Source organism: Anopheles arabiensis, chromosome 2, assembly GCF_016920715.1.
Source record: "Anopheles arabiensis isolate DONGOLA chromosome 2, AaraD3, whole genome shotgun sequence".
Classification (NCBI taxonomy): Eukaryota; Metazoa; Arthropoda; class Insecta; order Diptera; family Culicidae; genus Anopheles; species Anopheles arabiensis.
The window spans coordinates 90,611,579-90,639,095 of NC_053517.1; the positions used below are offsets into that span (position 1 = coordinate 90,611,579).

The 27,517-nt window shown below is 45.4% G+C and overlaps 1 protein-coding gene across 1 annotated transcript in view; it reads right to left on the minus strand.

The window, feature by feature from the left end:
* LOC120893994 (semaphorin-2A-like) overlaps window positions 1–22,694 on the minus strand; it is an 87,839-nt gene extending 65,145 nt beyond the window's left edge. The window contains exon 1 of the mRNA XM_040296282.1: window positions 20,929–22,694. Coding sequence (XP_040152216.1) covers window positions 20,929–21,163 — 235 coding nt within the window. The 5' untranslated portion in view covers window positions 21,164–22,694. The remainder of the gene's footprint in view (window positions 1–20,928) is intronic.
* Window positions 22,695–27,517: the final 4,823 nt, after the last annotated feature.

Sequence of the window (27,517 nt, forward strand, 5' to 3'; positions counted from 1 at the left end):
ACCTGCTCCTACCTCACGGCAGGGTGTAAAGCTAACGGCTTAGTGTGTGAGAAATTTATAACCCACCAGTGCCGCTCGCTGGGCAAGTGAGCAACGCCTACGAGCTGCCATACTGCTGGGGGCCGGACTGACCCCTGCAAAATCCATTCCAAAGCCAGTTGTGGTAGGCCAGCTTCAATTTATGGAAATTAAATCGATTCGCTCGCTCGCCTCACTGACCTCACAGGCCGTTTTCTGGCAAACACACACACACACGCCTAGGGATACTTATGGGTTTTCTCTCTCTCTTTCTCTCTCACTCCCGTTCTCCAGAAAACGTTTATTGCAGTTGCGTTCCGGTCCGTAGGATGAAGGCCAAACCGAAAATTTGAAAACACTAACCCATAAGGAACTAAGGCATGCTTTCTTTTCTTCTTTTCAAATATGTTTCGGGTGTATGGGTAGGAAGCAGAGAGAGAGAGAGAGAGAGAGAGAGAGAGAGAGAGAGAGAAATTTGAGGAGGGTTGAACGATGGTTCACCTGCGATAATTTTCCCCATCGGTGCTTTCCCGGACGGTCCGGGCTTTCTAAGCTTGCCATGGAAGTTTGTTTGTGGCGCAGAAGAAATATTGTTGCTATCGTGTAATCAAATTACCAACGGCAGGAGCTGTAGCTGGCTGGGTGGTGCGTTTGGTAGGAAGAAATCCCAGTGTCAGCTTTTGCTTTTGAGTTAGAGTTTGAATGGTCATCGTTACGGTTGCTGCATAAAATGCTGTATGCATGCAATTAATACAGGTAAAGCACAGAGGCTTTACACTCTGGCTTAGAGGACTGATGTCTGCTCGAAGAGGTAGGCTTTAGTTCATTGCATAAGAGTAATGTACTCTAGTGGCTTATGTAAAGACACAAAAGATTGCTCACAACAGCAAGAATGCTTTACTTGTTTTAAAATGCTCTAAGCAGCTTTCGAAAATCATTATTATTATCTGTGAAACTAATAATCAATTGAAGAACCTTTAAATGTTCTTTCATCATTCTAAACGAGCTCCTGCACTTTGAATCCTACATAACCATAGTCTTTCATAGCCTGCAAGCACTTTGAACGGTTCGCAATTTAACGACGACTGCGTGAGAACAGTTCATCTAAAAACTTCTCTTGGAAATTTGCAATCCACTCGCTGCATAGTTGTTCTGTTAGTCCGTTTAACCGACTAGCTGCTCCACCTTAGTGTACCTCAGTTATGAGCCGTTATTTGCCAGTGTAACTCATAATTGATATGTCACACGATGACTACCGAACCGGGCGAGTGCAGGGGCTCTTTCAAAGAATTACACCAAAACCACCCAGCAAAACGTAACGTGTGAAATTGCGCCCGCAACTTTGTCCGGACTGAAAGTAGCACACCTGTATGCAAGTAACGCTACGGTGCCGTACCATTGCAACGATGCACAATACGGGCCAAAGGGGGTAAAGGGGTGCGTTAAAGTTTTGATTGCAAACATTCCACTCCATGGTAAGGTGTCGGTGTCGGAGGCTAGAAGCGTTTTAGCTGCCCTACGAAACCAAGCAACCGTTTTTGGCGTTCTTTTGCAACGCAGACAACCACACTCACTGTCTGGGGGTGTGAGTGACTGGGGCTGTCAGAAGTTGCCTTCATTAAAATTCCTGCGAGTTGTTTTTTTCTGGTGCATCATGCCGTCAGTGCAGAGATGTATGTTTTGTTGAATTGTGGTAGATATAGAAAATTAGAAGGCTTATGTTTTGAAGGAAAGTTAACGTACAAAACCAAATTATTGAACTTAATGTACATTTATTTTGAAGGCACTATTACCAACTTTTTTATATTTTTATGATAAGTTGGAATGCTTTTTTTCTCAATGATCAACGTTCTCCCTGTCCATCAATCTATCGCATCTGCGTTGAGTGCTTAAGCCGATCTGGATGAGCAAACGCCCAACAACTCGAGCCACTTCTTCTCGTGCGGTATGCCAACTCCTGTTCAACGGACTCACTTTACCAGCCTGCACGTCTAAGGGCCGGTCGCCCTCGTAAGCTCCTGCAGTTATTTACGGACAGCAAAAGTGCATTCCACCACGGTCGGAAATCGCTTCTGTACAGTAATGCAAGTGCCTCCTCCCACCTCGTACGGGGAACGGACCGATCTCACCGAGCGACGCTGGCACGTTTACTATTTACCAATGATGCCCTCGGCAGATTCGATGTCCATTCCGTTTGCAGTTAGAAGCGGTGATGGTCGAGTCAGATGAGTCCATTTATGGTGTGCTTTGTTTTTATTTCGCTTCTCTGCCAGCCCCCCGGAACGACCCCGGAAGCATTACTTCGTGCACCCATGTGGAAGGCCTCATTTTTTTACTTCCCAATCCGTCCCACTAGCAGGCATGAAGTGCAGGAACACAAAAGCCACCCAACAACACGGAAGCTCAAATGCGCCGTCAAATGGACGTGCATGGAAACAGTAGGCAGCCGACGGCAGTGTAAGAAGTGAACGTATAAATTCACTTGACATAATCTTCCATAAATAATAACGCAGCCAGCAGGGCAACGGTAATAAATGGATTTATTTGCATTCGATTACGGATGCATGATGGCGTGCGTCCCTCCCTTTTCTTCCGTTTCTTCCGTTTCTAGTCGCGCAGCTCGCCGGACCTTGGCCGCTTTTGTCACTGGTTAAATGGTCTGAACAGTCTGAACCAAATGCAGGAGGGGGGGGGGGTAACATCACCTGCTCGAAGCTGCACAACGACTTTTGATTCATTTCCTTTCGGGCCGTATGAATGTGCCTTATGTGAAGGGGTTTTCCAAGAAACTGTTCTCCAACCGGTACCGGTGTCACCGATTACATAGCTTCCCGTTGTTCGGCGACACACACACACACACACAAAGGGAAATGGAAAGTGGCCAGCCAAGAATGCAACAGAAATTCTTGTGCTTTACGTTCATTTCGGTTCCTATGTTCTTGTAACTGCTAGACGGCGGCTGCCGACTGTCAGACAAGACTGACAGAGGCTGGTGACGTGATAGGAGCGGCAAGTGTGGTCAGTTTGTATGGTGAGTTCTGCTCCCCATTGCACCTTCCCGGTTCCCGCAATGTCTAACACTGACCACCCATTGACAACTGACAGCCAATTTATCCTTCAAACTATACGTTATGCTGCTGCTGCTGCTGCTATTGCTCCTAGTCCAAACCTTAGCCTGCTCGTCAAAGAAAAGTGCTTTCCGAAGTATTCAAATGGCTGTTTTCCCGAAAAAAAAGAAAAAAAGTAACGACAAGCCAGGTAGCAAAGGGGCATGAGACAGGGAGTGTGTAATTGTTTTTCAAGTGTTTTGCTCTGTTTACTTACTGTAATCGTACGACCGGCGTGGTGTGTCCATCGTGCGACTGTACGAAGCGAGTCGGGCAAGCACGTGTAGCAGTGTGGCAGACGCGTGGTCAGTCAGTAAACGAATGCCCCCGAGCGCACACAGCGCCATTGAACCAGACTAGAGCTGGCGGGCTAGAGACAGCAAGCGATGAGAGACGGAAGAGTTGAGAGACAGAAGGAATGGGGAGGGACAGAGAAAAAAACACGACAACAACATCCGACGGAAGGATAAACATTCTCCAACACCGGTTGAGGGAGCCGACGGGAGCCCCGAGTGGGCAGAAGAAATGTCACTCCTGGTGGTGGCATTTGCAGCACAGTAATGCAGTGCAACAGCACACAAACACTTGTCAGTGTGTGTGTAAGAGTGCAGCAAATGAAGCAACGGGCGGCAGGAAGTGTACCATTCATTCCCCATGCATGAACGTTTCGTTGGTGGACGCAGCAACTTCTCGAGACATAAAGCGGAGCGGATGCGTGCACAACCCCCGGGGCACCCGGGGAGTCGGTGCGCTCCAACTGCCGCTAGTTGTTACAGCGATTGATGGGTGTAAGAAAGCAGGAGCAGTGCGCCGGAAGTAGTAGCCCCAGCTAACAGGACAAGGGGGAAACCCCAGGGGGTTTCTGGGGAGCTGAGGAAGGGACCGAATGTGCTTCGCTCTCGAGTTGTCAAAACAGGATGCGTTTCGTATATGTATTTTTTTGTTGTTTCTTTGTTTTTTTTTGGACCTATTTTGTTTTGGCCCAGCTGAAAGACACTGCTTCCAGGCTTGAGGTACTGCCAGCAACTGACGGTGCGACCGGGTCGAAGGATATGAACTGCACCACGAGTGTATGAATGCATGGAAATGACATTATGCATACGTTTCGTTTGCACGCCGGGTTTGGCCTTCTCCCCAAAAGGCCTCCCAAACTTTTTGGCTGCGGATGAGGGACATGTAGTTTGATGAGAAGAAAAAACAAACAAACACGATGGTTTTATAGAAAAAAATACAAGTTGTGGACGAAGCTTTCGTGGAAGTAGTAGCTGTAATGCCTAAGTTAGTAGAATAATAGAATGATCTTTATTTGGTGTTGTTGAATATGCTATGTGCAGAGAGCACATAGTATTGTCAAACAGATAAGTTCGGAGCAAGGGAAAAGAAGTCACTCCAATTATAAATTGAATCGAAGATGCAGATTGCTTCGCTTCATCTTAACGAAATGCTCTTTTTTCATTTAGAGAATTTAAAGCATCAATGAATGCATTTCGTATAACAATTTACCATTTTACAAATATTTGGAGAGGCCTAATAGTGCCCATCGGTAATTTGTGTTTCGTAAGCATCTTCTTTTTTTTGGAATACTTCTTTCAAAGTTTGTCAATTTTAAATGTGCGTTTATATCTTTTCTCTTTCACAAGGAAAGTTTAAATGCCATACTTATCAAAATACTTCATTCAAAAGACTCTATGACAGGCAAAGCCTTTAAAATCTACTTACTTATTGATATTGATATAAATGAATGCGTAAATTGGTAAACTAGAACAAAATTAAAGAGAAAAGGTTCATTGAATTCGATTAAAGCCTTTAATATATTCACGCAATGACATAACCATCAACTTTTTATCACTCTCTCAAATTGTGACATGTCATAACTAATAACAAGCTCAATGATATTTGCCGTGTATGCAAGCTACAATTGAATTCTTTAATCTATCCAAACCACAACCCATTACATCAAAAAGGAAAATACATCACACACAGTAGTCCCCTGTTTAGCATATCAACCCCAACGTCAAATCCTTCTGACAAAGGTAGATCTAAGCTTCCCCACCAGATTCCTTCAGATTACGCCAACGCAATGTAGAGATGATAAATATCTCTTCCAAAACAGTCGAAGGAAAAACGACTCCCTTTTTCGCAAAAAAAAAAACAAAACAAAAGAAAAATCCAAAACTAACCCCAACAAAACCCCCGCCCACACTTACCCATCATTTGTCATAATACATGTCCAATTTGGTGGACTTTTTCGATAAACAATCGCCCCAGGATCGATGTTCCCGGTGTCAACACCTTGCATAAATAACCAATCATTTTATGCCGGGGCGGGACACCGGCACATTGTTGCCAGCACTCACACACTTACACACATCCAATGCTCTGCGTACTGTCCCGGTGCCAGCGCGTGGTTTCGCTTGGCGGTATCAATATGTCAAAACGCTTCCCAAATGGTGTTCGAACCAATTTCAAGCCAATCATCAACCTTCCTACCCCTACACCTTCCTATGGGCTAGGGTAGAAGGGGCCGGTATGGGGAGATCATTTGTCGTCGGTTGAGGGTAGCGTCGCACGTAGTTGTTTTTGCTGCTGCACTACTCTTCCTATTGACGGGAGTGTGTGTGTGTGTGTGCCAGAAATGGCTCGAAATTGACAGATCAAAACTTTTTCCTGGTACGTGTGAGTTTGTGTGCGTTCGTGGATGTTTTTTTTTTTTCTTCATCCCATAAAGAGTGGACCAAAGTGGGCGCCAAATCGATGGGTGGGGTGCTGGTGCGTTTGTTCGAGTCCATCAGCAGGTCTAATGTCCCATTTCCTATGCGAGCACAAACCAGACGATCGACGATATGAGCAAACTGGGGGGGAGAATAAAACCAAAAACCCGACACCCAACCACACCTGCGACTGCGTGTCCCTTTTGACGTCAGTTATTTATTTTGATTTCTTCAGTTTTGCTTTGTTTCGGGCATTTTTTTTGTTTATTTGCTGTTCCGCATTCTTGTCACGACGCTTCAGATTTACTTTTTCTTCTACAATCCCACGCTTAAGGTCGTCCCTTTTTTAACGGGAAACTCCCGAGCACAGGATGTCGCTCGGAAAGTTTCATCGTTCAAAGTTTCCCCTCTCAGCGTTTGCTTGCCTTTCCCTTCGGACCACGGAGCGTGTAAGGGAGAAGGGAATTTGTGATCGGTTTTCGCTTTTTTTTAGCCGAATTTTCTCGCAACGCGCTCTTTTTCACACGCAGCCCTTGAGTGTGTAGATTTTCTTTTGCAATGTTTTTTTCTCTCTCTTTTCTCATGCTCACGCACACACACACACATACACCAGTTTTCTTAAGCTATTGCGCACTGCTCCACCAAAGCGATATCGTCTCGTCAATGAAGCAGAAAATGAAGAAAGTTTTTTTCTTCCGCCTGCTGGGATTTTGAATTTGTCCATCTTCCCATCGACTCATGCCCGTTTCTTCTTGGACGTTGGTTGGATTTATTCCTACCGTTGTGGCACGATTTTCCTGGAAACGGCTCAGCTGTCGCGCTTTTTTGCTTCCTGCGGATCCCACCCCGTACTAACTTTCCAGACGCGTCGCGGGAACTTCCGGGATTGATGCGCTCCTGCTCGGACTCAATCAGCTCAACTCGTTCGCATCTCGGCGTAAATCACGTAACATCATTAGCATCCCGTAAGGAGCATGGGCCCGGTCGTCCATCCATCTGGCGGGCCGGGGCTCATCGTCGTTTTAACCCGTCCCCACAGCTGTACGAGCCCGCGCAAAGTTAGTCTTCTCCCCAGTGTGTATGTGTGTGTGTGTGTGTGTGTGTGTGTGTGTGTGTGAGAGATGGGTTCGCGGTGAACGAGGACGAGAAGGAAGAAAATCCTTCAAAAGGTCCTACGTCCACGTCGTAGCTCATTGTCAACCAGCTCGTCCCTTTTATTTTTTTTTCTCCTCTTTCTTTGGTGCCCGCCCCGAATCGGTCCAAAGAGTTCCATAATTTCAGCGGAAGGTCACACTGCAATAATCGTACCATTCCCGGTACGAAGCACAATTAAGTGTACGGAACGGCTCCCGGGAGCATGTGCGTGCCGTGGAGTAAGGGGAAGAGCGACAAGAGCGACTGACTATGTGTGTGTGTGTGAGAGAGAGAGAGAAAGCAAAGCAAGTCAAAGTGAATTAGTGACAGCTGAAGGCGCGAAACGATGCCAAAGACAGCTGAACCGAGGTGCCGACCGACTGTCCTTAACAGGCGGCGAGTGTAAAGTTTCGTTCGCCCTTTTCGGTACGGTCCCTTCCCAGTCCCGCCAGGGCGCACCATCCTTCCTCCATCCGTCTTATATCATCTTCTACTTTGTCAACCACACTTGATGGACTTCGCGTTTTACGGTCCAGTACGCTCTGTTCCTTTCTTTCCGATAAGGGACAAACGGTACAAGCGAAGATGGTGGTGTGCGCGGAAGGCAAAATATCGATCAGTGTTGGTTTAATTTTATCGCTCTTTGGTGCTTTTTTCTTTCGCTTTCTATCGTTGTTCTGCTATTTCGCCGCTTCCAGTGGCTGGAACCGTATATTCCTGGTCACGTCACCAGATGCAGAAAGCGTAAATTTGCTCACGCTGTTCGGTTCGTTTGGTTTTGATTTTCCCGGTGAGGATTTTGTTGTTGTTGTTGTCGTTGTTAGTGCCTCTCATTGCCCAAAAGAATGATTTTGGTCCAGCTTCTGTTTCTCACCGCTCCATTGTGCTCCAATGTATCCCCTCTCCTCCCCTCCCCCTGTTTCAATTGTCGATGCTAAACACATTTTCACTGCAGGCGTGACTTTTCAACAAAAGGGGACACAATTCCAGCCCACTCCCAACAGTCCCCCGGGCAGCAAAACAACGCCAAACCAGTTCCGATGAGAGCGGTTCATTTGGTTGTTTATCAAATGTCCAACCATCCCAGCCAAAGCACTTGAATTTTGATTAGTTGCTTCCCGGCCGCTTCCCAAACAAATGGCAGTTTAAAGGTTGGAGCAAACCAACCGCGAGAGGAAAATTTAGATTGCACCGGGCGGGGTTTTGCATGTAAGTGCATGCAGGAGGCAGAAGCGCGGTGGACTTTTTCCCATCGTCGAGTCGCGCCGAGTGTCAGTGACTGCCGGTGACAGGTTGTTACTCCACTCCACCGCACACCCGTTTGACGCCGTGCACAATGTACAATGGCACCCCGTCACCAGTGGATCAGTAAGTGGGCTCCTGTGTCCACATGGACAGTCGCCAACAGTGTTCTCGGTCCGTCATTGTCATTGATTTCGTCGCGGTGCGCCAAAAGTGGAGGGACTCGATTTGTTTAATTTCATTTCGCATTGCATACGGGATCGCAACGGTTGGTAGAACATGACATTCACGTACCAAAACCTGAGCCGACCCAGCGGGATGAGAATTCAGTGGGCCATGATTTACATCCAGCAAGCACCGAAGCAGCAAATAGACAGCGGCATTTTGTAACCAACCCACTTTGTTACACCGTACCGTCGGTGGCGTCAGCGTACCGGAACCGAACCGAAGCTGGAGCGGTTTGTTGTGCTCATAGTTCATAACATTCGCGTGAAACGTGAAATCGTGGTTTTTCGGTAGACTAATCATTTTCACCCCCATTGTGGATGGCGTGTTGAAGTTTTCAGCGAATGTTTGGTATCGGGCACGGTTCAGAGGAGCAGAGCGAGTGAAATTAATTCTGCTTTCGAGTAAGTAGTGGCAAATAGTTTGCATGTTGAACGGTGGCAAGTAGGAAAACACATGTTTTAGAGCGAAATTCACCCACGAGTGTGGATATTTCCATAGGAATTTGTTTTGCTAAACATACAGAAAATGAACAACGCATACATTTACTTGAAACAATAAATATTTCAGTGTAAAATATATTACTAAGATTGATTTTGACATTGTTTATTTAAATGTATTTTCCTCAAAACGAACTAAGCAAATAAATCTAATTGAAAATTAAACTCCTTATTAGTGCGTACTGGCGCCCAGCGTTTCAATCCTAATTCCCCCGCCACACGCCGACGGGGCGTAAACGCCGTCAAACCGTCTGTTGCGAGTTTTGCTTCATGCTAAGTAACTTTCACCATCCTGCCCGGATGCCACACGTAAACCGAAATTGAATTAGATGCTAAACCGGCATGAATATTTATTGTTTCAAAAGGGGATTTATGCTCGCAACTGTGAACTGTTAGGGAAGGGGTAGAAGGTTATAATGGGATGGTTGAGCAATGGAAACACTTCCACCGTCGAAGCAGCAAGACAATATCAAGCAACGACGACATTGTCATGTTGTGGTTTCTTGTCGTTGCGTGTAGCGGAACAGACGCGTCCGCGTGTCTTTGCTACAAAGCACCATGCGTCTCCATCGCCGGTGCTGGGACGGTGCCGTTAAAAAACACACACGCGCGCGTGTTCGCACCTTCTAGCGCTAGATACACACAGGGGAAAGACAATCACAACGCGACAGTGAACCCACACACACACACATAAACTGTAAGGTGTCGAATGCATGGGTGCTTAAGGGACCGTTGTCACTTGCTTCAATTATCTAAAACAACGCCCCGGCGGCAAAGTTGACAGCAGCCCCAAGCTTTCACACCAAGACCCTTAAAACCACATCCAGCAAGGCCACCATCCACCGATGAAGAGGTAAAACCTTGTGCGGTGGTGATGGTGGAGCATGTTACTGTTAAGCTACAGAAACGGGAAAACATATTCCGAGGCGTTGTTTCCTGTACCCCGTAGGTCCCTCTAAACTACTTGACTGTGCAGGCAACGGTAAACAACGGTTTCCTCTTAGGCTGACGCGAAGGCCTCAACAAATAGGGATAACGGCGACTAATGCTTATAAAAAGTGGTAAAATCATTCTAATTAATTTAATCTTTACTATGCCACCGCAAAGGCGGACGCGTTGGATAGGGATAATCAGGTAACCAGTGGTGTAAGATAGTTTGTTCATTTTTCGTTCCATAATATGAATAGGCATCCCACTGATCTGTTTGAAGACAACCATGGTTATTAGCTTGAAATATTCTGTTGACTTCCATGTTTGTTTCATTTACAAATAGGGCGCAAATGCAGCAAAATTGTAAAAAATTCATTGCAAATAAATTAAAGATGCGATTTATTAACTAGTCGGAGGAATCTCCAAGACTGACAAAATCAATGAAAATTTCTAAATGTTTTTTAAACAACCAGAAACATAGTTGTAAATGCTGAGATCATTTATTTATTTTTATTTATCTGCCTTAAATTGCATGAACATGGAGGCGCTTGGTACCTCATAACTACATACATAAAAACTGTTTTTTGCATTTTTGAATCATCAACCTTTGGATGATTTGGATTTTCTTAGATCTTGATTTAAAATAAAGCTCTCCAACGTCCTTCTATTGCTAGACATCCATTTGCTACCTAATATATTGAATAAGTAGAGTGTTCAGTCAGTGATCGACATTCCGTCGGCGGGGGACCGCCTTATACAGCCACCTGTCTCGTTACGATTCATTTGCAGAGCTGGCAACCCATTATCGCACAGCAACCGCTCAGCACCTAATGCAACCATTTCTAGCTTTGAGTAAATTCAAGAAAATCCTCACTAATGCTTTCATCGCTCCCCAAGGGCACCCTCGGATCCGTCGGCATCCGTGCGCAAAAAGGGGAGAACGTATGCATTGTGGGCCGCACTGCACTACGTGCTGCTGTCTTCAGCTCAGCCGTCCATTCTGACCCACTGCTCGCTAGCACACATGAGCACACTTTGCTCTCGGTTTGCTTCTTTGATATCGTGCTTCGAAAAAGGGGCAGAAAGTAAGGTTACCGCTCCTTGCGATATCCACCTTTGCCGCCCGAAGCTCATTCGACTGGAAGCCAGAAAAGATATCAGAAGTTAATTACTGCACTGTACTCTGCAGCCATGCGTGCTGTGCCACCACCACGGGCAGCACAGTAGCAAAACGAGGAACAACATAAACATATAGCGCTCGTCATACCGCACCTACCTCACTGTACGCTCCCAACGCAAGGCAGAGAAGATCAAATGGGACGAAGATTTTCCATCCCATTTGCCACGCAAATTTACAGCCCTTCTGCGGGGCATTTGTTGCGGGCACGAGCCCTGCCCTGCCTGGCTGCCCACAAAATGGAGTGAAATTTAATTAAACACACACTCACACACGCACGCACGCTCTAGCGTCGTTTGTTTTTGCTAAAAAGGTTGTGGCTTTTGAACAAAACCATCCTCTACCGGCTTGTGTGTGAATACAAGTTTTTTTTCGCTTCATTTTCTCCTTTCCACGAAAGTCAACGCTTTGAAGATGAGCTTTAAGCAAACTTCACCCCGTGGTGTGCTTATGTTCATTAATAACTCCCGTCGGCTTGCAATTATTTTAATCGGATAAGTGAGCGTACAGCGAGTGGCAGCAAAAACAAATAGCCCCACACGGTCGGACGGGGGGGATCTTTGTTGAAGCGCCGGTCCCATAATGCTTTCGAGCGCATAAATAAAGCCTTAACCGGGTGATCCTCTGTACCACTCGGTTCCCTCCCGAATCCGGCCTGCACGACCACGACAACCCTTCAACGCGCAAAAACTTCACCAGCCTCTAACACCTCGCAACAAAGTGTCGCCGAAAGTTTTGCACCGCTCCTATCTAAACAAATCTTACGCCGTAAATGTGGCTCGCAAGCCCACCCAGTGTCCCAAAGCCCAGCATGAATGAACAGTGGGAAGACGATGATCACGGTGTTGGGATGAGGATGTGTGTCCAAGGGACGGCAGCTTCACCAAGGGCACTGATCAACCCGTATGATAGGGTGTCTAATGGGAGGTGACAAAACTATTCCACTCAACCTGGCTGAAGCTTGCCGCTTCCTGAATCATCTTTAATAAAGTTTTGAAAATTTAATTGAATACCACTGAGAAAAGGGAGCGAGAGAGAGAGAGAGAGAGAGGACGTAAGCCCAGTCTTAAGCTCAACCCCGTCCGTAGAAAGTGGACCAAGCTTGCACCAAGGCACCACTACGGTATCAGTTTAATGGTTTCACAAGAATGCATTTTGTCGATAACTAAGTGTGAGAGCGAGCAAGGGGTTTGTATGTGTGCCCTGGGGTGTTGAGGAAAAGTTTGCGAAGAAAACTCTTAAACCAACTCTTAAAGGCCAATAGTTTATGCGATGAGGCGTGCAGAGCCCGATAATTTAAGTGATACACTTGGACAACTGGAACTGATGTAATTTAAATCGTGTAATATTAAATATTAAATAACTTGACATGTTTTGGCTTACGGCAAAGTCAAATTTAAGATTAATTAAAAATGTTTATGATGCCTCGACCAATCCGTTGAAAGTGAAAAATATAGCACGGGGAGCTTCATATTCTAAAAGAAGGTTTATATTTCTATGTAATATATTGTATATTGTGTGTTCCTGCAAATTTAAAACAAAAATTAAATAAAATAAAATGGGTACAATTTAATGACTTGAAAGGAGAGGAATAGTACACGAAAATAACGAAATGCTTCGAAAGATATAGAGGAGTTTTCTAAAATTATAAACTTTGGTTGATTGCTTTTAGCTCGAAACGCGTTTGCTGAGGTTTCTATAATTAAGCTTACACCACACCAAGCGTATATTTTCCCACCCTGCTCACAGCAACAGCTTGATAATCTTCTCTCTTATTAGTTCAGCAGTTATTATTTCCGCAAACTTATCGCCCAAACCCAAAAAGATTCCCCCCCACGCCCACCCTTCCAATGCAAACACGGTTGCTGGCACGCGAACTCTCACACACCCATCGCACGCGGCACCACTTCCTGGGTTTTGCTTCCACGAATTAATTAGCGTGAAGCTGTGTCGGTACGCATTAGGCAGCAGGCAGCGAGCAAATGATGAGCTAGAGTGGCATCGAGATCAATTAATTAACGACTCTCCACTTTTCACGCAAAACAGCACTCTCGCCACTGTGTTCCGGGTAAGTGGAATTGATTTTAGGCTAGGAAACATGTACCATCGACTTCTTGTCGGGTGATGCAGGCGGATATCGGGTGTTTGTTCAAATCCCAACTAGCTCATTGCGGTTTGGGAAAGCTTTTGCTTGAATTGAACCGAATATTGAAAGAAAATACAGCACTTGTCACCAATCAATCATCACGCTGGCATTGGAGATGAGTTTAAACAGCTAATCATAAACAAAGTCTTAAATGATTTCTTTGGAAAATTCTCAAACAGATTGTTGAAGAGCTTTTGGAAAAAACTTTTTAAAAGTTTGCTCAATAGCTCGTAAGCTTAAAATATTCATAATTATCCTCGCGGTTAGGAATGCTCGACAACACTAAAATTGAGGTAAACCCTTTCGATGCGATCCACCAGCAATCAGTACACCTGTCAAATGCATTGAGCAAAAAAAAATAGCTCACTAATTCAATTCACTTGCGAAAGCGACTGTAAACTAAGAGCTTTCATTCAATCTTACGTACGACCGAAATCCACGCTCGACTATTGGCACACAAACGTTCGTGGACGCGTTCATGCTGTTCCGACGACTGTGGGGCAAAGCATTTCATCGCTCAAGCCAAAGCTGTAGCAGGGCAAGCAAAGCGGGCCTGCTGGAAGTGACAACAGCTGCTAAAACATTCTGCTGCAACCAGTGAGATTGGATTTTTACAACTCGCAACGGTGCGGGAGTGTGAACGGTGTTGAAAGGATTCACGGGTGCCCGGTGTGGCGACCCAGAGTTAAAGCATTCCGTGTGCACCGCCGCACGGGATCCCGTCGGCGAATTCGAAGTATTTTAATTTAATGTTGCACGTACGGGCAGTTTCGGCGAGCGGGCGATGGCGCGGGGGACCGATCCTGCTGCTGCCGCAACGGACGTGCAACTATTCGAAAAATCACATCACATTCCAATCTCGTCCAATTCGCTGATGCTAATCAAAATAATGTCGCATTCGAGGACCGTTGAGGTCATCCCTTTTTTTTTTGGTTTCTCTCACCAGTCGACCGGGTAGAATCGTGAAACCGAGGAATGCACCCGTCGTTCGCAAGCTTCTCCGGTGCTTCGGTGCTTGTGTCCCATTTCCTTAAACGAACTCCAATTAATGACCGAGAGCGCTTGCTTTGCTTTCATTGGAACGACAGCGCCTCGACAGCGCTCGAAAGAAGTTTCGCTTCGTTTGAAAAGCACAAAAACATAGCTCGCTTTTGCACCGAATGCTTCTGGTTTGAAGCACAGGAAAAGTTCACTGTGAAGTCCTCGGGCCCCGGGAAGGCACGTTCATTGACTACGCTGCCGCCGAGTGTATTGTTTCTTTTGCAGCGCAACCGATTAATTGATTGCAGCTCAAAGCTAAGGATGCGCATCAACGTCACCGACAATGGTACGGTTTGTTCAAACGCGACGCCAAAAGCAATAGCAAACGTGTGTGTTCTCAATAACTGCGGCTGCGTGCGGTGTGCACTCGTCCCGTGGCCACAAATCCAATCCAATTTCAACCACACATCTGTACCACCGGGGAAAGCGTAAAGGAACCCGAGTTTCAAATAACAGGCCGCGAATTATCGCTGCGCTTCACGCTTCGGGGGCACTCTGCACTCGATCATTTATGAGTTTGATGAGTTATCGGTATGATCGGCGCAGGCACTGGCTTGGTTTGGGAGGCTTATGATTTCATGCACCGCATGGAAAACGGTAAAATGAGATGTTTTTTTGTTGCTGCTCTGTGTGTGTGTTGGCTTTTCAAACAGCAAATGCAGCGGCAGATGTTGCCACTGCCGTGGCAGATCAGTAGCAAATCAGAAACAGAGTAGCGCTGACCTGATTGGATATGAATGCTAAATACACATGCGGGAGGATGCATTTGGGCAGTTGTTTTTGTGATGCAAACATGTTTCATACGATACTAGATGGTTATGGTGTAGGATGATAAAACTTTTTGAAAATATAGAAAACTGTAAGTAAGAATTATAATTATATTATATCTCCAATATTAACAATTGTTGGACTAACAAAACATACCAATAACTCGTTAACAGGTGGTAAAATCATGAAATAATAATTAAAGTTGGCCGGTCTCGTGGTACAGTCATCAACTCGTACGACTTAACAGCATGCCCGTCATGGTTTCAAGCCCCGAATAGATCGTGAGCCCATACGCAGGACTGACCATCCTGCTAAGGGTAAATCAATAAGCTACTAAAAGCTAAGCCCATTAGTGGTACAGCCAGGCCTTGACAGACAACGGTTGTAGTGCCTTAGAAGAAAAAGAATTATAATTAAAGTAGCTAAAATGCAATTAACTTTCAATTGAAAACAGAAAACTCCTCATCCAAATGAAAAGAATATTCAAATTTAATTATATGAATATTCAAATGAATGGACTTTCCTATTACAAGCGAAATTCTCATCAAAGTCAAACAATGCTAACTGAAATTAGCTTTTTCATTTAAATAAGAGCTACTGTCAAGTCATCGGAATTCCATAACTAGGCATTTTCTAGGATTTTTACAGGAAAACTCTTACCAAGCAGTTTTAGTAACTGACGTTTAGTCTAACTCAACCAGCTAATTTTCAGCGAACCTTGGTCATTGCAAGTAACATAAAATTTCTGAATAAAGCTGTGCTATGTTGCTTTGTGAACGCAACATTGATGATTTACTGCCAATGAAACTCCCTTGTCTGATGAGCGTGAAAAGGTCATTCCACTGTCACGGAAATACTTCGAAACGAGATTGATGAATTGCAAATTCAGTGTGGAAAACGTATTAGTAAAAACTAATAAATGACGCAATAGTTCTTGGTAATAAGAGATATTGAAAGTGTTATAATTTTGAGCACAGTTATTAGTAAAATGACGTGATGGATGGATGTCACAACCTTTCAAACACTTTCGGTGGGTTCACTATTTTGAGAAATGTGGTGCAAAGTACGCATACCACATTTTCAGTGATGATTTATGCAAAAAAGATAACAAGAAATTAATTAACCTATTTCATCGCGATTTAAACATTAATAAATAAAATTTTATAATGAACTGAAACCAATTACCATTAGTTCAAAGGAACGACATTACGCGACAAGAATAAGCAAGAAAGAAAAAAAAAAACAATCAGAACTAATTATCGAATACTTTACACATTTCAGTCGACCGACAGCAATCGTATGGCTTCCCTATGTACGGCTGTTGGAAGTTCAAATAAGCCTGCTGCTAAATCCACCCGAAACACAGTTTAACAGCTTTGCCGCAGCTAATCAGATTCTGCTGTCAGATTTTATTCGAACAAAACCAGGGCCGGTTAAGCTGTGAAGGCTTTTCTCCGCAAAATGGCTGCAAAAGCAATACTACTTCCTGGGTGATCCGTTTAAATAAAAGCCCCGTTTACATGAGCTGCTCTACACACACACACACACACACACCCGCCGGCTCGTGTCCGCTGCTGGCCAGATTTACTACGTGAAAAATGCTAAACGTTACAAAACTGATTTCTCACTTGCCGCTCACTGGCTGCTTTTCCCCTTCATTTCTCCCGGCTCGCGCTATGGCAATGGTGAAATGGGCATAGCTTTGAATTCACCTTGTCGTTTTTGTCTTGCCTGCCATTCTCTCTCTCTCTATCTCGTTTCCACTTTCTGCCTTGCATGGTGCCTCTCGACCACCTTCGCTTGAGATGACCTGTATTTTGCACGGCACGACCTCATTGGCTGCCATTAAAGGGGTTGCCCTGAGACAACCTTGCCGAAGCCCCAGCGTCGACGAACGCCCGGTTTTGCCCGCCCGGGCAAGGTTTCAGGTCGTAACACGCTACGGCTTACATGCAGAGGCAGCGGGAGGAGGCCCGGACGTTCACACGTTGCACTTGGTGCGGCAACGCGCTCCCCCGTGCAGTGCCGAATACGTTCCCCTTTCGCTTGTCGCTCCCTCCCTACCTCCGGCATCGGTGTGGCCGTAACTTACCCGGAAAAGTCCGGCAAAGGTGATTTCTGTGTTTTTTTTTTAGTGCACCAGTTTCTCGCTCGAAATGAAGGGGCATCGGCTGTGGGAAGGAATGGCGTGGCGGGCAGGGAAGGGCTACCGACTGCAGCAGTCCGACGTAATCCTTTTTAAGTGACTTATCTTCGTCTCGTGCTATGGTTTCTAGGCGAGGCGAAAATAGGGTGCTATGTGTTGCAAAACCGGAGGATCCGGAGGGGAAGGTGGTCAAATCGAAGAAAAACGGTCGTTTTTCCATTATTCCAGGAAAAGACGCTTAACGTGCATTGGGGCTAAAGCGGTGGAAGCGGCTGAAAGGGATGGAAACGGCCCCGTGTGGGACGATTGGACATTTTCACCTACACCTACTACGTAGAAAAGCACGAAGTATGGGTCCGAGCGGGCTGACGAAAGCGGGTGGAAAGGCATAAAACGTTTTGCACATTGTAGCTGGGTGCAATTAGTTTTATAGCTCTGCCTCAAGTTGCAACCTGCACCGGGAGGCCCGAACAAATGGGAGGCCATTCGTACCATTTAGCACCACGATACACCTGTGTATGTGTGTGATTGTGTGCCGAGAATCGGTAATCGGATATTGCATTTTGCCCCGGTGATCGGTATGCGCTGTGTAAATAGTAGACGACAGGAAAAGGCACACACACACACACCACCCGGGCTCTAGTCTAGGGGTGCGTTGTGTGTGTGCGGGTTACGGTAGAGTAATGATTTTCCCTAGCACAGAAAATGGGAATAACTGCCAATTCGTAGAAGCGGAGAGCGAAGATTAAAACGAACGTTTCCTGCAGCAAGCCAGATGCCTGCCAGATTCCGGCAGGGCAGACTTGAATTCCTGCAGGAATCAATTATGAATCGCACTGCTCTGCTACCTGCTATCAGTGGGTCATGGTGGGATCGACAAGGAGTGAAAGAGCTGCACAACCGTTCTTAAAAATCATCCATCAACGTGACTGGAGACTCCACGCCCTCCTGCCAGCTTAAGCCCAGGCGCCGGGCGTCCGGGAGCATCATAAATTCTGAGATTAATTATCTCCGAACATTGGGAGCCGAGGCGTTGACCGGTATGCCAAAAGGCAGGGTGAAGTTTACACATATCAACTGCGTGCCCGGAGGCATCGACCGAGGAAAGTTTGTGTTTCTTTTTTCGTGCATCGCCCCAATGTACCTGCTACAATGCCGGTGTAATGGATCTTTGAGGCATTCGGCATTCGGAATGTTTCATATCGCATGGTTTGAATAGCTGAGCGTGTGTTGGGTATGAAATGCGATAATACATCTCATTGAATATGATGCCGTGTGTATCGGGTTCTTGAATAGTTTAGCTACCGTTGATTTTAGGAAGATAGGAAACAAGTTGATGTTATCGATAATTAGAAATTAAAACATCATACAGCTTCACTCTCCGAAACATTATTACGGCATGAGTTAAATGATAGTGGTCGATCTGGTTCACCTGTGCTTAGTCTGGAAACTATAGGGGCCTCAATCTTCACAAGGTTTGAACGCCTTGTTAAAACTGTCTGCGCAGTGAACATGTTGACTCTTTTCGTAGGAGTTTTTAAAATACGCTGGGCTTTGTTTTAGTTGATGTTATATTTCGCGAATTCCATATACACCTTTAAAAGACACTTGTCTTCTTTCGGTCGCTGTCGAGATGGCAATAATGGAGCAAATTCCAAATTGCAATGGCAAGAGTTGAATTGCAGATCACTCAGCGGATAAGATTAAGTACATTTCAGAATCGTTGAATCATTCACTGTCGCCCTGACGGATAGCTCTATTTTCTTTGTTTACGAACGTCGCAACACTCAAAACGGTCATGTTGTTGGTTCATACGGTTTGGCTGTTGTAGAAGAGTTAATAAATATAGTATGAATATACATACAGTGTCAACAAAGGTTTTGTTGCAACTAGGGAGTTAACACTAACATCTTGTAACATACTACAAAAATTGGGGTAGCTTTTAACGTGGTTGATTTTTTTTATTCTATTAGGCATAATGTCTTACATGCTGGTTTTTAAAGGATTTAGAGACTGATTTAGTACCACGCAGCTGGATAATCAGTCCTTGCTACGGGTTGGCAGTCTGTATGAGCCTCGAAAGCATGATGGGCATGTTATGAAGTTGTATGAGTTGATTGTACCACAGGACCCATCGATTTGATTATTCTTGGCATGTACATGTTTATATATATGTTCGAAAACAGTAAGTGCCAAAAACAATAATAGTCCCCTACAATTGATCATCTTGATTATTTATTTTGCTTTCTTTTATCAACTTTTAGATGCTTTTTGATGTAAATTGAGAAACATTGTCATTTTAAGGATATATTCCTCCATTATTTGACTATATTTTTTATATTGTGTAGGCTTCGTTCTGTTTCTTTGTTTTTTTTTTCATTATAATGGCTGATTTTGCCCAACAAAACAACTAGTTGTGCATAACGACGCCATATGTACCTTCTAAATGTATATACTTTTCATCATTCATGCTTGTTTTTTTCACACTGTTTCGCTTTCCAAACATTTTCCAAGTAGGAGGGCCTTACAAGTGGCAGCCATTGCTGCGGTACTAAACTGTACACACACACGTACACAGCAATATTAAAATGGCTTTTCCGCACTGTAGGGATGCTTCTGCCCCGTTCGCTGGCAAGAAAATCACTCACATGGAGCAACCCTAACGAACCACCAACCGAGCGATCCAACCAATTGCTTCGCAACACCTTCAACACCCTCCAATGCAGTTATTGCCCCCGAAAAATCAAGCCCTCATCAAAGCGAAGCGAAACACACAAAAAAGGGAACAAGAGTGCAGGAGGACCTCCCCGGTAACTGTAGACGGCATTCGCTCGGAGTACGCACGTGCTCGCTTACGTTGATTGACGGACAACGAAAAGTAATGGAAGAGGCAAAAAACCAACACACACACAAGCTAAAGGGAGGGCATTCCATATTATTCGCATAAAACAATGCACCACCCTTGGAAATAACCCTTCTGTCGGCTGGTTTGGTCCTGCTTCCAGCAGCAGCAAGCAAGTCTCAAGTGTCGAACGATTTTATAACGTGCGCAACGGATCGTCAATCGCAATCGAGTGAAACGCTTCTTGCAAGATTGCATGTTGCGAAGCCGACAGCAAACAACAAACACACACACACACAAAAACCAACATTCCAGCAACACTACAACCTCGCCCGTGGGCAGTCCTCGTGTTCCGGTGAATCGAAAAGAAAGGCCCCCATTTTGTTCGACACATCCTTTAGCGGCCATTGCGACGATTTTTGTCATTTTTTTGCTGAAGGGTAGCCTCAAGTGCATATTGGTGCAGCATCATTTCAGTGCATACACCCAGTGCCGCCCTCTCCCTTCGGCGGTGGTATGGTTTTACAAAAACCTCTAAACGGCCTTTTTCTCAAATGGCCCGGAATGAACCATCCCGGCGTCGTTTAGCCACACCCCGTTAGCTGTTGTACTTGGCTGATATGAGTGTGTGTGTTTGTTAGGATCCTTATTTTGGTAAAGTTTTGGTACCTTAAGCTTGTTCTTTTTTTAAACCGTTCGCTTGCTATTTTTAAAACACTCACAAACAGATCCGCAGCAAATGGGGGAACACGTACGAAGATGAAACAGAACATAGCAAGAGGAATTGTAAAGAGCTCTGCACACATACAGGGATAAATTATTATAAAACACACAACACCGCGTTCCAAAATCGACCCCTCGTCTGCACAAACTGCCTCCCCCACCGTCGGTTTGAGCAGAGTGGGCAACCGAGTGGAAATCAGCAAATTGAAACCACCTACCTCCATGGTGGCGCAGATGGAACGGCCCATTGGTGGTGCCACCGCAGCACGGCTGCTCGTAGTACGAGTTCCATGTATTTTCATAATCTCCTAGCACGGCCCCGGGAAGGGGCAGTACCAGCGCCAGCATCAGCAGTACCATGGCCAGCGCCGCTTTCGGTCTGGCCGGTGTGCACGGTAAGCTTGCCGCTGACCGGAGCGCTGCTAAGCATGGGTATGATGATGTTGGTAACATTGTGGTAATGTTTCTCGGATTTCTCAAAACCGGCTGCCAAACGGCTGCTTTTCTTTTCTCCCCAACCACCCCCAAAACACACCCCCACAGCACAGAAACAAACACACACAAACCACTATTCCTTTCGATATGCGCCACTTTTGCTTCCAGTGTCGACCGCGTATACAGCCGACTTTATGCACGTTGCAACACACTACGAATGCGCGGCCTTCGCACACTCTCAGCACTCAGCACTGTTTCGACAACTTTCAATATGGTTTCGATACGGTTGTTTGAACATTTAATTCCACACTAACGCACTGCTCAGCGGCGTAATGCGCGCGGCAGTCGGTGCCGCTAATACCGACAATGGGAACCTGTAAGCAGGATATCCGGATTTCACGGCTACTGTCACTAATGCACGTTCCGTATGTACGCCGAAGTGGGCATTTTAAGCTGGCAAAATAGTTAAATCCTCCCAATCGCTCACAACCGTAACGTACGACCGTACTGGTTTGCGTCGAGATTCTGACGAGTTTTCCAAACTGACAGCTGCTTCTGGCAGTTGCACCTGCCCGTGCCGCACTGTGTTTACCATATGTTTCCAAGAGCCTTTCTATTCGAGCGAACTGGCCGGCTCACTCACTGCCCCCTTTCGTTCGAGAGACGCTACACCTTTTCAATGACAGCAAAGCCTCAATCAATGGACGATGCCTTTTTTTGTTCTCTACGCGAAGCGATCGATATTGGACAGCGACTATTTTTAGTGCCCTTGCGTACTATATCAACAGAGCTTGCTGCGCTACACGCAGCATCTTTAGACGCTCTGCCCGCACCGATGGCCACCAGCAGGACGATGTTCCGAGAACTGCTTCATCGCTCTGTTCGGGACTGTGTTGGCCAAATTATTCATTCACCTCAGCTCACTCATTCAACAAACTCGTCCGTCCCACCGTGGGCTGACTTCACGGCTGCTCGACTGCTGCCCACTTGCACAAGAAATCCATGCCGCGCTCTTTATCCAACCCTGGCACAGCACTACCCGAACTCAACTCAAATTACGCTCCCCACTCCCTCAAAACGGCTGTCTAATGAAATTCACCGTTTTCTGATACCACACTCTACCCCTGCCCGCGCGGCACGCTGGGAATGCGGTTTAAGGGAATGTTCTTTCCAATCGCGCTTTCCTCCCTCACAGAAACACTCCACACGCTCGGTACGCTTTCCTTCCTTACGCAGATCTTGGAAGGAAAAATCACGAACACAGCTCGAACACCTTTTTGGGCCCGGTGTGCGGCCCGAAAAACGTCTCGCCCCGTACCGCGAAAAAGCGTATCGCACACCTGTGCCCGTGCACTGGCGCAAACAGCACCCCGTGACTCGATTCACTCGCACAGAAGAAGTTTTGGCTGATGCTCCGATGGTGGGCCCGGTAGGGTGGAAACGGGCAAAACGCTTCTGCTGCTGCTGCAGCTAACGACTCGCAAACGCAACACCGACTGCTACCGACCACGCCGAACCACACTCGCGAAAGACGTCCGATCCCGACCGAGTTTTCAAACAGACTGACTCCGTGGCGGCGAACGCTCGCTTGTTCTTGTGCGTCGTACGGGCCCCGCACCGGGATGCTTCCAGTCGGAGCAACGCAAATGCACAACAACATCCAATCCAATCGGTGGCTTCCACCCGAGCTGCCGATCCCGACCGAGGACCGAGGGACCGATGAACGCTAGTGCTGAGTATGAAAGCGGGAGTTTGGAAAACTGCGAGTTGACTCAGGTCCTCAGCGGTGAGAAAATTCCACTCCTCACTCGCTCACACACCCGTGAGTCCTTTCTTGCCCTTGTTTTGCTTTTCCGGTGCGAGATTTTTGTTGTGGGAAATTTTTCCCTCGCTTATACTTACGCGTGTATTGGTGATTGGGATATTTATTCCCTCCGCAAGCGACGCGATACTACAGCGAAGGGAAAATGAACCAAAACGGGGGAAAGCATTATAGCGGTAGGAAGAGTCTTGCCATAAAATTGGCAAAGGAAAATGAATTGAAGAGCGTGCGCGCGCATAGCTCCGTAGTGGCTGTATGACATTCGAGCAATGTAACGCTCAGTAACGCATTTTATAGAAGAATGTTAACATTTCTTACTTGGTTAATGCTATGCTGAGCATTTGCTTAAGTTTTAAATTTGTTGAATAATAACATAATATAGCTGAAACTGCATCAAAGTTGTTTTTTTCTTCTTGAAAATGTCTTTATTTGGTTTAAGAATTCCTGATAACCAATTTTAACTACCTTTCTGATGATAAATGATTGACCTCATTGAGCAGAAATAAGTAATCTTAGTTACTGAAGAAAAAAACCATGTTTCACGTAAACTTAGCAAACAATGTAAGTCAAACGTTATTCGAAATAAGTAAACTGAGTTTTTGGCTTCAAGCTCATGCATGAAGTTTCAAGTTTTGTAAACTTAAAAATATGTTCATACCAAGCATGAATGATGATTGTTTCGTCAGTTTTGGTCATTCAAATCATTCATAGCATATCTTGTATTTATTCTGCATTATTACTATTCTTGTGTTCTGTCATTTGAGTTGTGTTTAAGTATTTATTGAAGAACATAAACTAGGAACTGCTCTGTTATATGCATAAATAGTCGATGTACTATTTCAATTGTATTAATTTTTAATATTTTAAAAATAACGCATTCTAAATGTTCCCTCAAGGAGTCTGCAGAAACCAACACGCCTTATGTCTTCATACGAAAATTTACTGAATATCTCCTTTACCCTGAGACAAAACGTTTCCCATCGTACGTCACTGTTTCATCCAAATTTTCACGTGCATCTTTCCATTCTCCAATCTCTAGCAGCTATAAAAATCCCAACCTCCCAGTTTCATCTTATTGCACAGCGCGTCAACTCCACGCCGGACTCGTTCGCACAACAGCCGAAAACACTTGGCAGAACATTCTCGTGGACATTCCCGGTCCCGAGATTCACCATTTTCGCCACCACAATGCCCGCCCAGCCACATCGGACGCCCAACCATGGGACACGTACCAGTGGTAAATAAAAATTTATGCTACCGCTCACGGCGCTCCAGCAGCGACACACAGGGCGCGCACATTTGCGCGCGAGAGGGTGCGTTTTATGTTTTCGCTTTAGTGTGTGTCTCTCTGTATATATGTGTGTGTGTGTGTCTCTGTTTCCTGGCTGACCACTTGCTGCAATTGCTGGTCACGTCACGCCGGTCCAGCGGATGGTCCGGTTCGGTCCGCCAGGATTGGATTGCGTCCCCCGAACCAGCATTGGTCGCCCTGGTTTCTTCACGAGTTTGCGAATTACTACCTAGCTCCACTTGCGGCAGCGCACGTTACGGCTAACGATGGCTAACCCCCTGCGCGCGAGATCTAATGTCCGGCTAGACTCTCCCCCGGGGGTCGAGATGTACGCCACGCCGGAGGTCCGTTCTTTCATTAGCATATTTCCCGCAGGTTGGCGGCTAATTGGAACGCTAATTCGATTAGGATTGGGACTTATTGAATTTTATTCCAGCCAGCTTTGCTGCTGACCGTACCGACCAGTGCCGTCCCAAGGCAAGCTGTGCCGGATTCACCGCCGACCACATATGCGTGACCGTGATGCTGCAATAGGTATCGCGCTCTGGGAAAGGGTTGAGACTTGGTCCAATGAAGAGTCAATCTGCCTGCTCACTGGTCGTGTGTAGGAATAAACAACGATTCGGACTTGAAATTGGACGATTCGAGGTGGCTGTGCAGTGCAATTTTTCATTTCATTTTTTTTTTCAGCCAATTTTTGTGACTTTTTGACGGAATGTGCAGAAAAAAAACATCCTACCTGGTGTTAGCAAAATCGATAATTCGCTTAACTTAACTTTCACCTTAACAGGACAGCCGACGACATCTTTCCTGCTTCAATTTAACCAATAGCGAGGCACAGAAAAACGATCCAACTCTGCTGCCTGGCAGTCGGGCATGTGTGGATGACGCTTTCATTCCAGCTGGCCCAAAAAGGATGCCTCAAAGAACTATGGTCGTCTTGTGATTGCCCGAAAAAATTAAGCCTAGATGAATACCAGACCTGCCACCACAGCACGGAAGCGAGCAACGACATCGGAACAGATTCACACTTTCCCGGGCAAAGGTGAGAAACAGCAAAGTGCGAACCGGCGCGTTTTATGTGTCTTTTACTTTTACGATTATTGTTATGGTTATGAAGTTGAAATGACCTCCCAAAAATACATTTAGACACACAGAGCGGCAAAAAGAGACAGAGAAAGATGGAGACAGAGGGAACGTACATCAAACAGGCACAAAAAACACATGGATACGTTCTTCGAAGGCTTTCTATTCTAGCCGAAACCGGGACACAACCGTGTCGTCCGTTATTTAGACCTTTTTCTGTTGTTGTGGAAGTGACCTCGTCCTAATAGAATAGATGGTTAATAGAGTGAGTTTATAGGCCCGGATGGGGGGAGGGCATTGGTTCGCACTTAATCTCGTGCGGCCGTTATTCATGCATCAGGGAGCATCAAAACCTTTACATTCGTCCGCACCGTCCCACACATCCGCTTGTGGAGAGGTGAGGGACATATGAGATCACCGCTAAAAGCCGTCCCTGAAGCCATTCGCAAAAAAAAAGTTCCGGGGATCGCACTGGGATTAATCGATCGAGAATAAATGAGTCGTAAAGAGCGCGCGTTGGTGTTAGTGCGTGTTACGGTGGGATGGTGCTGGAGCGATGTGGATGGGAAGGTAAGAAGTGCAAGCTCACGGTGCCGCCCTTGTGGTTGAACAATTTTCATTAATCGCTAATGACCCAGGAGGCTCGGCAGGCCGCAAATCGAGCTAGAAAAGAGGAGAATACTTTAGGAAATTTCGGCAACTTTATGGAGCTTGATTTACAATGGCATATTGTAACGTTGGAATGACAAAAAATTGAAATATTTTATAAAAATCAAAGTTTTTGCACTTCTAATCATTACAAACTATGTTGGTTGATAGTATTATTATTATACCAATGAAATGTCAGATATAATTCTATTTTATAATTACATTTTACAAATTCTTGCAAGTTAAACGTCAAACTAAATCATAGTTATGCCAAAAGTAATCCCATTAGAATATGTTCACAATTTGTTTTGGATTTTTTTATTTTAAATTATTTTACGTATAAATTCATTTGCTTTACAAAACATTCAATTAACAAACAGAGTGTAAATCAATGAGGAGTATCAATTTAATGATCCCAAAAAGCTTAAATCTGTTAGGAGCTACCATTTATAATTTTATCAAAAAATCGTCTATACCGATAACTTTTCTCACAGGTATCAAACGTTATGGCACAAAGTGCACTAGTAACATTCGAACACCAAAATGCTTCCACTTTTCCTAATCATTGCTCTAGCACTTATCGATCGTTTCGATTCCCACCAAAGCGTCGAATTTTCAATCAAGGCTCTATTCAAAACTCCGCTCCCATCGGTAGCAGTAATTACGCCCATCGCTTGTTCAACCCGACCTAAGGCCGAGTCACCGTGCGAAATGGTTTGGACTCGAATCATTTCCTTCAACCGGTTGACTTTCAAGCACATGCCTAGAGACGATTGGCAGACATTCCGTGAGAGTGTAGCACAAAAAGATGGTTCTCAAAAAGCGTCAAGTATCTTTCAAGGATGCAAGAATCTGTGGTATTGCCAATTTTGATGAAACAAGCGATGCAGGCCGCAACGGTGCAGAGATCGTTGCAATGCTTCTAGTGAATTCAGCGCAGCATGAAGCGTGTTACGTTCGTGTTGAAAGGAGCATTCTATTCACATCCAAAATTACACCATTCAACGAAAGGTTTGGCGAGCCATAGAGGGGTAGGTGATAAGAATTCTAAACCATCACGAAACAGGTGCACTCAAAGCCCTGCAAGTGGGAGCACAAAAATCAATCAGCAGGAAAGCATAATGGCTATCAACTCGGTTGGATTGGGTTGTAAACGCTTCCCCATTGAATCTGCGTACCGCTTCTACGGAAGGTGATTAATCATCTAATTTGGGAGCAGAGAACAACGTCCCAAACGTTTCGAGGATCTTTCTCAAATTGATTGTGTTTAAAAGGCAAACAGAGATAGAGAGTTACAGAAGAATAAAAAAATACCATCATATCCTCCCTTGCTAATACAGCAACATTTCCCATTTCTGTTTTAACATTTTCCATTAAAAATCACAACATGAAAGCCATCCCCAGATCCGCGGCAGATTCGGATGTCACGCCAGTTCACTTGCCTGCCACAATCAGCGCACCGTTTTGCTCATTTGCGCTACACATTTTCATCATCATCCAAAGCGCGACAAACACCATGCATCAG